The sequence below is a fragment of the Orcinus orca genome, chromosome 4 (assembly GCF_937001465.1).
Source record: "Orcinus orca chromosome 4, mOrcOrc1.1, whole genome shotgun sequence".
Classification (NCBI taxonomy): domain Eukaryota; kingdom Metazoa; phylum Chordata; class Mammalia; order Artiodactyla; family Delphinidae; genus Orcinus; species Orcinus orca.
This window is the reverse complement of record NC_064562.1, coordinates 109,865,061-109,880,007: the sequence shown is the minus strand read 5'-3', so window position 1 is coordinate 109,880,007 and position 14,947 is coordinate 109,865,061. Positions and strand designations below refer to the sequence as shown.

The window sequence follows — 14,947 nt, the reverse complement described above, 5'->3', positions numbered from 1 at the left end:
TTTATATATATATCAGATATTAGATAACTAAGTTCTCAAATTATAAAACTCCACAATATGCTTATTTGACTTCAATTTTTTTCTTTTCCATATTTCTTGTATGTTAGAATCTCAAAGAAAAATCTAATATATAATAGTTGAATACACATAAGCCTCCAATCTAGAATTTATTCTCAATTGATTCTAAAATTGTATGTTTCACAGCTCCCTTGTTTTTCATGTTAAAATTTTTTTCTAACCTTTTCCTGTTTGATTTATATATAAAAAAAATTCCGCTTTTTTTTGTTAAGTTTCTATCCATTTTGCCATTACAAGTTTTGTTGTTGAAATAGTTGTCTTTGGAGAAAGTTAATTTCTAATATTAATATTAATAAAGCTGCTTCCTAGAGTGAATCAAAGAAGCCAGTGTAGTCAGTTTTTTCTTTGCTTTTCTTTTTTTTCCTTTTACTGAATGAGTAAATCAATCACACACCAACAGTGTTGTAAATTTAAGTGCAAAAGCATTGAAGTGCTTTACTACAAATTACAACCTAGAAACACGTTAACTGAACAATTAAAATTCATACAATCAGATTTAGATATATAACAACACAAAGTAGAAACAGAATTACAGTACATTTACAACACAAGACAGATACATGAATTCATTAGAAAATATTGTAATAAATAATTCATGAATTATAGTGCAATTGATTTATGCATAAATATAACTAATTGCCTAACAATCAGTTTATATTAACAAAATCTGTCAAAATCAAGGCAGCCACAGAGTTTTACTAAATTACTGCGACAATGGAAATACTGCAATTAAAAAACAAATACAAGTATTTGTACTGTAAACAACTAAAAAAATCGGTCTCACTAAAGTTAGTATACAATTTAATATAAAATTGTCATTAGCTACCAGAAATGGTTTAAACAACTTTACTGAGCAGTAGTTTTCTAAAAACAGAGGCACTGTTTTTTCTTTTCCTTTTTTTTTTTTTAAATATAAAATACTTGAGGAACATTCAAATAAGTAGAAAGCACATAAGGGTTGCTTTCACCTTCATTAAAAGTCTGCTGAAACTGGATTTTTCAGAAAATTGTCAGTTAATAAGTAGTAACTGGTAACTAAATTTATAAAGTACTTTGAAAGTTTAACATAAAGAACATCTTAACAGAATCACTGGGGAGAAGGGGAACCCATAAATTTCCCTGCCTTTCCTAGTTTGTATAATCAAAAGTTAACTCAACAATTAGAAACATTTTGTTTCTTTTAAAAGTTATGGGTTGATCATTACCTATAAACTATCAAAAAATATTTAATTTACTATTTCTGACCAAAAATAAATAATACAAGTACTAAAATGCTGCAAATTAACTATAATATTACCTATAAAACTACTGATCACTGTGAAGTCAATAGCAAAATGATCCCTGATTTTATGAATCCTGTAAAGTTTTTGGTCAGGTCATCTTTTAAATGATATAAAAGTGTTCTGTAAGTATCCCTTTACTATAAACTTCTCAATCAATTTATTAATGTAAATATAGTGTGAGGAATAAAAAAGCTCAATACAATATAAATATTATGTAATGCATTCAAGCCCCCAAATTCTTGCAAGTAAAATTCTGTATAAAGCGGTCAATAAAATTGTGTTGAAACATTTACTTTAACTTTGTTTTTCAATGGGGGGGGGGAAGGGAAATATATTAAATAATCCAAGTTCTGGCCCTCACAAAATATGGCTTAATTCTTTAAAAAGAAAGATGACCCTGACATCTGCTGTTTTGCAATCTATTATGTATACTTTCTTAGTGGGGAAAAAAAAAGCAAGAGGATTCATACCCTAGTATGCAGGTAACATTAATAGCTGAAGAGGGTTCAGTATGGATCTAAGAGACCAAATAACTACTCGGTTGTGTAGTTTCCCACTCTTCAGTTTCCTTAAAGATATGTAAGCAGTTTTTAAATGTAATAGCTGAAAATTTCTTTAGTATTACATATATATGTGATTATTAGATACACACAAACACAAGTGTAAAAACACATGTATTTGACAAGGTGCACTTATTTTTTTAATTCAGCTTTAAGTATTCCTTTTGGATTTAGGAAAACTGGCTTAGAAAAAATGATCAGAACCTGAATTTTAATAGAGAAAAGGGGCACTCGAAGAATTTTGAATTTGTGAAGCAAATCCCCATTCTTTCTATGGAGGCACATGCTTTATAACATTTTACCACTAAAACTGCATACTTCATAAATCCAACATGGATACTCTGAACCACATTTTGAAACTGCTATATAAAATTACTGGTCTCTCTTATGAGTCTAGTAAAAGTTAAAATGCACTGCCCAGCTTCTAACTACCCAATTAGTAGAGAGTTTACATTACTGAAAGTTCAAAACAGCTTCAGTGTTAAATATCTGTAAATCTATTCAAGACCCTGAACAAACTGCAAATTTGGTTATTAGCAAAATGATAATGTATCGCCCACCAAAATGAAATCTGTAATTCATTTTGATAAACTGAAAATGTTTTGAAATGTCACAGCAGCAAATATATTAAAGTTACACTGAGGTTTTTCAATAGTAGGAGTGTGTCACAATCCTTAAAATTTAAAGTAGTCATAACATCAACTAACCAGCACATTTTAAACCAAAATTATCATTCTCAAGCTTTTTCTGTGCACATTATAAACATGCTCTAAGTTGCATTCCAACTTTCTTTTCTAACCTTACACATTAGCTTATTTTTCAAATGAAAAACAAAATTAAATTATTTTAATAATTAAATTTAAATTACTTTTTGTTCTTAGTATTCCATCTTACATTAAAGGACTCTATAGCTGCTGGGGTTAACTATGTGTCAGTTTTTTTTAAAGTATATACCTTATAAACCCCAACTTCCTGCTAAATCAACTATTAAATGATAAATATTAAATTTCATTATACATATCATTTAAGGTTTTCTTTTCTATTCCCAGTGGATGCACTTGAGTGCATTTCATATTTCATAGAATGCACTGTAGTGTACTAATACTGTATATATTAATTTTTATTAGTGTGGAGATAGCTGTCCGTTTAAACTTTGATTGGTTGTTTGATATACTTACAACAAATGTAAGTATGCTATGCAAAAATGTTTACAAACTATTAATATATTTCCATTATAAGATGGTTCAACTGAATGGCTGGAGTGGTCTTTCACCAATAAAAATGTTTCACTTGACAATTACTTGTTTTCCCACAACGCTTTATGCTATTGACTACTAAAGAAAACCTGAATCTTTTTCACCTATTTATACAAGGATTAAATACAAACTATCAGAATTAAGTAAGCAACTATATAGTTCTGTCCACAGTGAAAACCCTGAATAAAACTTTTTTTCAAAAGGCATGTAAGTGGTTTTTGAACTGTAAAATTTCATGTCTCCTGTCAGAGTGAGCATCTGTAATTCCCACATGTGTGTATACAGACACACAAATACACACCTGTGCACATACACACACACACAAACACGCATACACACACACACACACACACACATACACACATTTTCCTAACAAGTAATCTACACAGGCTTGCCGCTGTTTTTGCAGCTGCCAGTCCCTGAATCTGTCATATTATATAACCCAGTGTCTGGTAATCGGAGTTTCTTCTTCGGAGGAGTCTTCAGTGTTCCAGATCTTTCTTTTACCTTGTATTCTAAAGTGCTGTGAGGTACCCCATAAATTCCTTGTGCTTTGGAAACACTCATTTTTCCGCTCATTACCATTGCAATAGCCTCTTCCATTATTTCATGATCATATTGCCGATAACGGCCACGTTTTTTCCTGGGCTGCTTATTATCTTTTCGATCCAACCCATCTTCAGTATTTTCAGAGGTTCCATCAACTGTTCCATTTTTAGAATTAAGACACAAAGGAGAGAGGTCCCCATGTAGAAAATAAGAGTCAACACTTGAGTGAGTTACGGGCCCAGAACATTCTATCTTGTTCTGTTTAGGGAGTATATTTTTCAGTTTTTGGAGAGCTGATCCTTCCAGGACTGGAGAGGTTTTGGAAACTTGATACATAACGTCCAGCAGACCAGGACCATCAGGTTGTGGTTTTGAAACAGAACTTACTCGTAGCTGAGGAATTTTTAACTGTACAGTAGGATGTGTTTCATATTGTAGGCTTTCATTTTTTTCTTTAAATTGAGTAACCATTTTCTGTAGAGTTAACTGATGGAGGTAACTGGAAGCTGTTGGGAATTTTAATTCTGAGGTTTCAAGTAGATTGAGTTTACTTTTTTCTGTGCGCTCTGCTTGAGCTCTCGCCCACAAGGCTACTTTTTGCAGCACTGCACAAGTTTCTTTACTGTCTTTATATGAGTAACTATCATTGAAATCTCGAGTTTTGTTTTTAAAAGATGCAGGCTTCCCTGCTGGTAAGGCTTCTAAGTGGAGAAGTAAAGTTTTTTGAGGTATGCCATAAAGTATGCCTGCTTTATTTATGTCCAGTGCTCCAGACTGAATGTCTTTCAAAGCTTTTGAGAGCAAACCATCTGCAAACTCAGCACTTCTTTCCACATAGTCCTCTCTGTTTCTGTGTAGTCTCCTGGATGGATGGAATGAAACGATGGTAAACTGATGCATGAGAGACTCTCACACAGCTATGGAAGGGGAGGGTCCACTCCTTTATTATACTCCTTGCTTAGGTAACATCACTGCTTATGACTCTTTTAAGTCTGTGAGATGTAGTAGTTGCTCCTTATCAAAGCAAACGCTATAGTCCTGGTAGGACAATGTGTCAATCATACGGTGGCCTCAACGGGCAGACCTTCCAAGAACATAAAATCCTAACTCAGTATTTGTAAAAATATTCTCATGATGTTGCTATTCCTCTGACAGATGCTTGCAGAGCAACACTTATAATTTTTTTACAATTAGAGTTCCATTATATAAAATACCCAAATCCTAAAGGAGTTTTTGTTAGTAGAAAAGTGACGTTACCGCTAAACAAGTAATAAAAGAGTCAACCCCTTTAAAGGAAATTTGTAGCAGCAAGAATATTTCCAAACACAAATACCCCATATTTCCACAAGACTAATTTTTCTCTAGATAAAAACTTAAAATCTGAAACAAGTAGATAAGTTATATTTGGGTAAAATACTTTTAGATTTTATACATGTTATTTCTATTTCGAATGTATCACTATAACTTTTAAAGTTTCTTAAACAGAAAGCTCACTATACCTCATGACTCAAAAAGCTATTACAGCCTTAGTTGAAAGAGATTACACTCTACATCTGAGATTTAAATGTTACTAAAAAGCTTCCTATGCAGTTTGTTAATGGGAAGATGCAAAAGTTACCAAAAAAAAAAAAATCCAACAGAACAGCATTTCACTATTAACTATTTAATTAATTTAACAACAGCTTTTAAAGCATGAAAGGATTTTTTGTGGTGATTACTAGATAAAGTAGTCTGCCACCACACCTAGAACACAATGAAAAAAGTCTAAACACTGTTAAGTTAGTTGTAAGAATTAGTAAGCATAGTACTTTTAAAACTGGTTGATTGTTTTAAAAAATTAAATAGTGAAATTACATATTTTCCTTAAAATTGCCTCCTAAATATTGAATTTAAAATTCTCTTTACTCGTCCTGCTTCTTAGTTTGTATTCTATGATTAATTTGGTAGTTCATTTTAGTAACATGAACTAAAGTTTGGTGATTGTTCTGATAACTTTTCTTTAACAGAAAGAATAAAAAAGAAAGAGAAAGGACAAATGAAAGGTATGAGAGACACACACTTATGAGTGACAAAAATTCTGGAAGAAAACTATATATGTCAATCTATTCAGAGTAGTATTAAGAGTTCTCTCCATAATTTTATATTAATATTAAATTATATTTCCTAGATATTGCTTACCCAGCCATTGAATTTTCAGAAGAAGGATCACATATGGATGACTCTTCAGATTTTATGCTGGTTTTCTTTGTAGAGAGATCTAACACTCCATCCCCTATAATTTTTGCAAGAGAAAAAACTTTATATTTGTGACAGGTAATCCTTAACATTTTAACATTTCATATTTTGATGATCTACTAATTCATGACCTAAAAATTAACACTTGTATTTGACACATGGCCATCACCAACTCATCTTGTGGTTTTAGCAACAATACATGACTGGGAAGGCACTACATAGGAAAAAAGAACGGAGAAGGAGCTGGCACTGCCAAGTGATATGAAGAAACAAAGAGACTAGATATAAAATGTTTAAAATCCACCCTTGGTCACCTTTTCCACTGTTCTGCAGTGAACAGCCATTGACTGCTCATTCAATAGAAACATGACTGCTTCCTATTCAAGGCTGCCCAGATGATTTTGGGAAAGTAGGAATAATGTACGTTGAACAAAACAGAAAGCATAGAAAATATGATGATGAATAAGAAAGCGATAATTAGCATTTACTAGGACTAGTAATATGTGGAACACATACTTTAGGTAATCTTTGACTCTATGTACAGCCAATCTATTTTTTAGAACTCAGCATAGAATTTTCCTGTTTTAAATAACTGAAATGTACAACAGTTGAATCACTGCCTATGTAATGTATTGTGGTTATACCTGTGATTGGAAGAAGACACAACAATATAACATTTTAGGAAAAATAAACTGTTAGAAAACAACTGCTTATGTATGTTACTAACGTAGTTATTTTATTACTATTATAATATTGAATCTACATAGATGGAGCTTCAATGATTCAGATATGTTGTTAATCTGATAAACTTCAAAATCAAAAAGAATAAAAATAAAACTATGAATTTAAAACACAGCAATACATACTGGGAATATATCTCTACAGATAGCTAAAAAACTGAAAATTAAAGCTACAAGGAATAACTGTAAGAAAACCCATGTTTAAAAAATATACTAAAAAATTCAACTAGGTTTAAAAATAATTTAATTATGTGCAAAGCACTGTTTTAGGAACTTGGAGACCAGCAGTAAAAAAAAAAAAAGGTATACAAAGTACCTATCCTCACAGTGCTTGTGATCTAGTTAGATAATTCGTACACCACCACCACTGACAACAACCATATTTCAGGTTGATGATCAGTGCTACTTAGGAAAAATAAAGCAGAGTGAGCTGATAGAGTAATGAGGGTAGGACTAAGGCAGCTGCTCTTTTCTCAGGTATTATCAGTAAAGGCCTCTTGGACTTGAACAGAGTCCTGAACAAAGTGACGGTACCAACCAAGCAGATTATCTTGGGGAAAGCTTGTAGAAGGATCAGTGTGCAAAGGCTATGATATGGAATCATATCTGGAATGTTTAAGGAACAGCAAAGAGGCCAGGGTGACTAGAGTGGAGTAAGAAGACTGTGAGAGATGAAATCAGAAATCAGGCAGATCACATAGGGCCTTGTAGGCCATGGTAAGAAATTTTATTTTGAAAGACAAGAAACCACTGGAGGATTCTAAGCATAAATCTGGCACAATTTTAATTTATGTTTTTAAAGGATCAATCTGCTGTGGGGAGAATGGACTGCAAGGGGCTAAGAGGGGAACAGGGACACCTGTTGGGAAAATGCTATGCTATTTCTCACCTCTAGGCTTTCACACTTTCAATCAGTTTCCTCTGCCTAGAAGTCTCTTAATCCTCTCCTTCTTCTATCCCCACACTCATCCTAATATTCACCAAATCTTACTCATCATTCAGTCATTCATGACACAACTTGAACTTGGCTGTCATTATTCTAGGTTCCTATACTTGCAATACTTTACCTAGAGTATTTAGCATTTAGCAGGCTATATTCTAGTTTCTTATTGACTTATTAGTGTTAGCCACCAGACTATAAGCTATGTGAAGGCAGAGATCATGTCTATTTTATTTACTGATGTATCCCCACTGCCTACAATAGTGGCTGGCACACAATAAGTGTTCAATAAATATTTGCTGAAAAGAACTGAGAGGAACTAGAAGGAATTCAGTTATTGCTAGAGGTTAAAATGCCTAGATTGAAAGGGTAAAAAGGGAGACTGGACAAATAAAGTACATGGTACATACTACCTTAAAAAATTATTAAATGAAGTATCTTGCCCCAGTTTATCCATCCAGCCCAATCTTAGGCTTAGTCAACAACTCATCTCAACCATCACACTTCCTGTGCATCTAAACCACTTGCAGTTCCTCAAACATCCTATGTGGTGTCAGGTCTCTCAAACTGCAGTGCATGGTTCCCTCTGCCTAGAATGTTCCTTCCACTTTTCAACTTGCCAAATGCCTCATCTTTAAAGATCCAGATCCCCCCAAGTAGAATCTTAGTGTTCACCTTGTCAACAGCATCCTATAACACTTACGACACTCTCATGCAATTTTTGATTTACGTATCTTTTTCTTCCATGAGACTGAATTCCTCAAGGTCAGGAATCCTGACTTACTGATTTGTATTTCATAAACAAAAGGAGAGTGCTATAACCTACTAAAATAGAGAAATGAATGTTGTCTTCTCCTTTACTATCTCATTTCTCTTCTTCAGCACTTAAAATTTTACTATTTTAAGGTCTTACAAGACCATCTTCAAAAACATCATTACTACCTAATCCATATTCAGATTTATCACTGAATTCACTCGTTTTGATTCTGCTCATTTTATGTAGTTTATAGCATATAAAATACACTCTTCATAAGTGTGTTATTCCTTGTCAGTGTTACAGAATAAATTAATGAATTTCTCCAGTTCTAAATTTTAGACTTTTGATATGGTCGATTTCAGGTTAACTACTCCACAAACCATAAATAAGGAGGTGCAGAGAACTCCTTCTCTCTCTCCTTTACATTAAGTGTGAAAACTAGGCTGTAGCTCCCTAGCTAGGACAGTAAAGGTATTCTTGTCCTTTTTGGACCACTCCTTGATTGCTGGTTTGATAGCTAATTTCAGTCTTGAGGATGAGCTAGACTTAAGCCCTGCTCCATCTTTAAAAGAATTACCCAAATCAGGCTTATATTCCTGATTCTTCTTCTTTAGGAACTCTAAACAGTGGCCCAGGTGAGAAATGCTTTTATCTTTTTTCCATAACCCATTCTCCATACCTAGGCTGCCCATGTTATCTATTAAAAAATCTCACTTTTTGTTAGTGGTTTTGTCACCTATATTAAAATATTTTGCTGGTATCATGATTCCTTTTTCCATCATAAAGGCTGTGGCTCAAGACCTAGGAAAATCATAAAGAGTAACCCCTAGGTTTATCTGAAATAGAAAAAACAAAAACAGTAAGAGAAGGGGAAAAATAGCTTGGGAACTAGGATTAAGAAAAAGAAAAAATCAGAAATGGCAAAAAAGGGCATTTTCTTGCCGCTGCTGATTTGCATCTATCAGCATCACTTCTTCACAATGGAGATATCACATCATAACTAGATTGTTTTGTGTGTATACATTTTCAAAGTACTAATAATTAACTTGATGGATAAAAAGTAAGCACTTATCATGCTAAATGCTTTAGGGCAACAGAAAATAAGTAGAAGACAGAAAGAGAGACTGAAATTTATTTATCATTCACCTACTGGTAGGTACTTAGGCTGTTTTAGTTTTTCACTATTACAAACAATTCTGAAGCGAAAATCCTTCTAAATGTTTTCTTGTGTTCACGTGTAAGAATTTTTCTAAGATGCACACCTAGGAGTGTAAGTGCTGGACAGAAGGGTATACATTTTGAACTTCTGTAGATACTACTAAAAATTTTTTCCATAACCTTGACAACACTTGGTGTTGTTGAGATTTTTAATTTTTGCTAATCCGATGAGAAAGAGCAAGTTGCAGGAGTAAATGAACATGAATGCATTTGGTATGCATTTACGTGAATCTCTAAAGCACATAAAACTATTTTGCTTAGAGATGCATAAATAGGTATTGTCAGAGGTTGCTTTCAAGGATAAACAAAAAGATGTGATAGTTCCTCAAGAGAAAACATATTAGAAGCAAATATGATCAAATAACACATTTATTAGTTCTGGGTGACAGGAACATGATTATTACACTGCATTTTGCTGTATATAAGAAAATTTTCCAAATAATAAAAACAGATTGTTTCCATTTACTGGTTGTAGACTGAGCATTAACAACATGATTTAATTATTTCTCAGCAAACACTAGTGCAAAAGATATAGGATTAAAGACAGGCTGATGTAATCTACCAACAAGGTCAGGTAACTGTCTACATGACACTACCAGATAACTTTAAAAATGGACTGGTGTTTGGAAAATTGAAACCATGACCAAATTAAGCAATTTCTTGAGTATCAACATTTTATTGGGTTAATTTTTTTGAGAATTTGCATTCCAAAACCAAGATTTGGATTTCTGTTTACAAATTATTTTCAGCTCTGTATTCTCCTGCAAATTCCTGATGAAGAATCTATTAAAAGCAGACAAGTACAACCCTCATAATACAGAATTGTCTTTCACTCCTCCAAGGACACCATTCTTTCTCATCTCTTACCTGGCTCTGTCCATTCTTCAAAGTATGCTCTGTGCTCTCTTGGCCTGGCTAACTTTAACACATCCTTCTGGATCGTCCCCTCAAAGAAAGTTTTCCTAATTTTTCCCCAGCCTTCTTTCATATTCCCATAGCACCCTTCATATTCTTCTATACTGTATTTATGATGTGTTATTATAATTTGCCTAGTTTAGCACCTGAAGCCCAATAGTACTGTGGGGATTTAGTAACTACGTTTAGAATCTATTTACTATTTATATCTAATTAAGTATACTTACTTAGCTGATTTTCTCACAAGACTCACTTCTAAGCAAGGGCCTGAAAGCAATAGTACCTCAATAAAGACCAATTCACTGACTCATCAATGACTTGCTCAATTCTGTCACACCAATCCTAAGCATATAGCACTGCATACAGCAGACCCTGACTGACAAAATAATCATGAAATCAATGAACTTTGTTCAGCTAGTCAGAAAATGACAGCACAGTCAAAAAGTTGATATCTATATGGGAGAGAAGTTAGCTTCACACAAAGAGAAACTCCAGTTCAGTTAAAGAGGCTGAGAATGATTTTTAATCATCAATTTCTATATTCGTTAGGCTCTAATAATAACAGATTTTTCTTTAGAAATATCAAGTTGATGATCACTAACCACTAAATTAAATATGAATATTAAATATATTAAAAACGTATTTATTAACTCATCACAATATTATTGGTCACCGGTTGCTATACAAGACAAATGCATCAAGCTCAGTCCATACCTGAGTATGAACATGAGTTAAAAGACCTTCAAAAACACATTACCTATCATCAATATTAAAGATGTAAATATCAGTAAGATTCAGTACATGAAGGCAAGTGAATTTTAATGACAAAATATCACATACATTTTATGTTGTTTGGACAAGGAGAAAATATTCCAAATTAAATTTCATAATAACACTAATCACTAGCAATAAAACTTTCATCCAAATCAATGCAATGTAACATTTCATGATGTTTGATGCAAACCTATGTTAATAGTTTTAATAAATACCTTAATACTATTTCTACTTTATGTCTTTGATCACCTCTTCTCTCTCTCCTTAAATGGGTCTTCCTGTCTTTCTTTTAGCCCCTCAATGTATTGTTCTAGTCAGCCTTCAGCTCTTGTTCTTCCTTACTGTACTCTCTAGGAGATTCCCCTGATTTCAAATATTGAGCATTTATATTTAACTGATTTCTAGAAAACAGAGCTTATATAAAAATCTAAATATATAAAACCATAACATTTTTATAGTGTGCAGAACACCACTCTAAGAGCATTATATGTCTTAACCCCACTTAGGGCTCACACAGCCCAATATATAAATAGGTTTTATTTATTTGCAATTTTTAATGATAAAACTGAAAGCAAAAGAGGTTTTAATTATCTTGCCCAAGATACCTGTAAGTAGTGAAATGCCATTCAAACTCAGGCAGTTATTCCAGACTCTGTATTCAACTACAATTCTAATCTGTGTAATGTTTTAAAAAGTCAAGTTACAATGTTGGTAATGGTGCAATAAATTTGCCACCATCACACATTACCAGTTTAGGAACAAATGCTTTTCTAAATAATCTAGTAATATGCTATCAAAAATCTTAAAAATGTTCACACTCCTCTAGGCATCTATCTTAAGAAAATAGTATTTTGGGCTTCCCTGGTGGCACAGTGGTTGAGAGTCCACCTGCCGATGCAGGGGACATGGGTTCGTGCCCCGGTCCGGGAAGATCCCACATGCCGCGGGGCGGCTGGGCCCGTGAGCCATGGCTGCTGAGCTTTCGCGTCCGGAGCCTGTGCTCCACAACGGGAGAGGCCACAACAGTGAGAGGCCCATGTACCGCAAAAAAAAGAAAATAGTATTTAAGTGGTTTTATATACAAAGATATACCAAAGATTTCAGTATTACTGATAAGCACAAATATATATAAAATACACACTTAACAGGATCTCGCTAATTTTCTGCTTTCCCCAGGTTTGCCATAATGAGCATATATTCATGAAGAAACCCCACAAACTTATTAACAAAATAATACCAAAGTGTAAAAGCAATCACTTGGGTTTATCCAAATTTTATTTTAAAATTGTTTTTATTACTTCTTTAACCATTGAGTTAAAGTTTCAGGGTCATGGACGAAATAATATAATATCAGAGTAGCACATCAATTAAGCTTTAACATTGGTTTTTCCTTCCTTCATTTGCCTTCCTCTGCACATCAAACACTTTTTTAAAAGGGAAGAGTTATTGCTTTCTTGACGTGTTTTTATTTAGTGCATACATAGCTGAAATCCCATAAGAATTCACTCACCTACTATTCACTAATAATGACAAGGGACAAAATAAATCAGAGTGAAGTGCTTATAGTAAATTTAGAATATAAAAATTAATAATACTAAATTTAATTAGGAAATATTACTGGTAAAATTAAATAGGGTTTTAGCACTTCCACCATATGCCATTTTAGAATTTCACTGCAGTTTTTTTTTTTTTTTTTTTTTTTGCGGTACGCAGGCCTCTCACTGTCGTGGCCTCTCCCGTTGCGGAGCACAGGCTCCGGACGCGCAGGCTCAGCGGCCATGGCTCACGGGCCCAGCCGCTCCACGGCATGTGGGATCTTCCCGGACCGGGGCACGAACCCATGTCCCCTGCATCGGCAGGTGGACTCTCAACCACTGCACCACCAGGGAAGCCCTTCACTGCAGTTCTTTTTTTCTTTCTTCAGTTATTCTACAAATACTGAACTAAAGCAAAGTTTCAAAAGGCTTCAAGTCAATACCTTGAAAAATATTTTTAAAAACACACTCTCTTTTTTATCCCATGTATTGTACTGTGTATTATGTAAGTTTAAGTTTCAACCAAACATTTAAAATGTGGGATGTATACTTATTACAACATCATATTGGAAGACTTTAGACTTGCTAGCCCTTAACATGCTCATTTAAAAGTGATTTATGAGTTTTAAAAATCTTTTTATTGAAATACAACATTCATAACAAGAATGAACCTAACTACACAATTTAATGAATTTTCACAAACTGAACATTTCGATGTAAATAGTACCTAGATCACCACCATCAACCCAGAAGCCCCCCATCATATCTCCTCTGGTCCTTACACCTACCTCCACTATCTTGACTTCTAACAGCTTTATGCATGCTGTTTTATGCAGCAATTTCACTTCTAGGAATATGTCCTAAGGTAAAAATTAAGACTGACTGCAAAATATCAGCTCGAGCATGTTCACTTATATACCTGAAGATACAGAATTAAGTATAATGTGATCCTTTCAGAAAATTGAATACTATTCAGCTAAGTAGATCAATTTAAGTATTAAAATGGATCTGCAGAAAAACAGTAACATATGGATGTTTAAAAATATTTAAAAAATACAACTTATAGAGGATTATATAATGAATGATTTGTGGGAATGAGCTCTGGGAGGAGAGAGTGAGAGTGTGTTAAGTGTGTGTGTTGAGTATGTTTTTCCAGAAAATGATTTGGAAGGATTGAAAACCGAATCAGTTACTTCTGGGTGGATAAATAAAAGATCAGTGCAGAGCTTTACAGTTCATTCATTTGATTAATATTTATTGCATGGTTATAATATGCCATTTTTCTAAATGGCACAAAGGAAACAGTAGGGAGCAAAACAGAAAATGTTCTTGCTCTCATGTAATTTACATTCTAGTAGAACAAAGAAAAGTCAATAAAATATTGATTTCACAAGGTGGTAAGGCCTTACAATGAAAATAAAACACAGTGACAGACAGAATAATAACAATGGCAGGTGGGAAGAGGTTACTATGTTGGAATAAATGATCAGTTAAAGCCTCTGGGAAGATGACTTGCTCTTTCTTAAAAAAGAAGTTTAATTGAGATACCTTTCAAAAATGCAAAAATATAGAATGATTCCTTCTATCCACTCTTCAGTTTATACAATTACCTAAATTTTTGCTACACTTGCTCTATTTATCTCTATCTACTTAAGTATTTTAAAGTTAATTCCAGCTGTCACATCATTTCTATATTCTTATGCATCTTTAAACATATGAACATTTTTGTACATAACTATATATAAAAATTCCTTGTTATCACCTAATACTTAGTTTGTACTGAATTTCCTCTAGTGAGTCCAAAATGTCTTTTTACAGTTTGTATGTTCAAATTAGGAGCTAATTTGTCTGTGTTATTCTTGATGGCTATGTCTCTTAAAATTTATAGCAGCCCTTTCCCTCATTGTTTAAAATAATGACACTGACTTTTTGAAGAGGCCAGGTCATCAGTTCTACTAGAGAATGTCTCACATTATGGTTTGTTCTTTTTGCTCTCCTATGGTGTCGTTTACTTTGCTCTAAAGCAAATGGTTCTCAAACTTTTGGTTCTCATGATCTCTTCACTCTTAAAAATTACTGTGGACCTCAAAGAACTTTTGTTTAGGTG

General features: G+C 33.5%; 1 protein-coding gene across 12 annotated transcripts in view; it reads right to left on the bottom strand.

Annotated features, from left to right (window-relative positions):
• The window catches only part of LCORL (ligand dependent nuclear receptor corepressor like), a 164,868-nt gene that overhangs the window by 25,425 nt on the left and 124,496 nt on the right, over positions 1 to 14,947 (bottom strand). For 8 of the 12 annotated variants that reach the window (XR_007477229.1, XM_049709478.1, XM_033410644.2 and 5 more), the window contains one exon: positions 5,905 to 5,998. The exons of 1 other annotated variant lie outside the window; for it this stretch is intronic. Coding sequence is in view for 10 of the 11 variants with exons in the window: in XM_049709478.1 (XP_049565435.1) it covers positions 5,905 to 5,998 (94 nt within the window). In the remaining variant the exon portion in view is untranslated. Of the gene's footprint in view, positions 1 to 415; positions 4,589 to 5,904; positions 5,999 to 14,947 lie in introns of those variants that run through there. 3 more of the 12 variants (XM_049709481.1, XM_004282515.4, XM_033410655.2) reach the window with 2 other exon arrangements.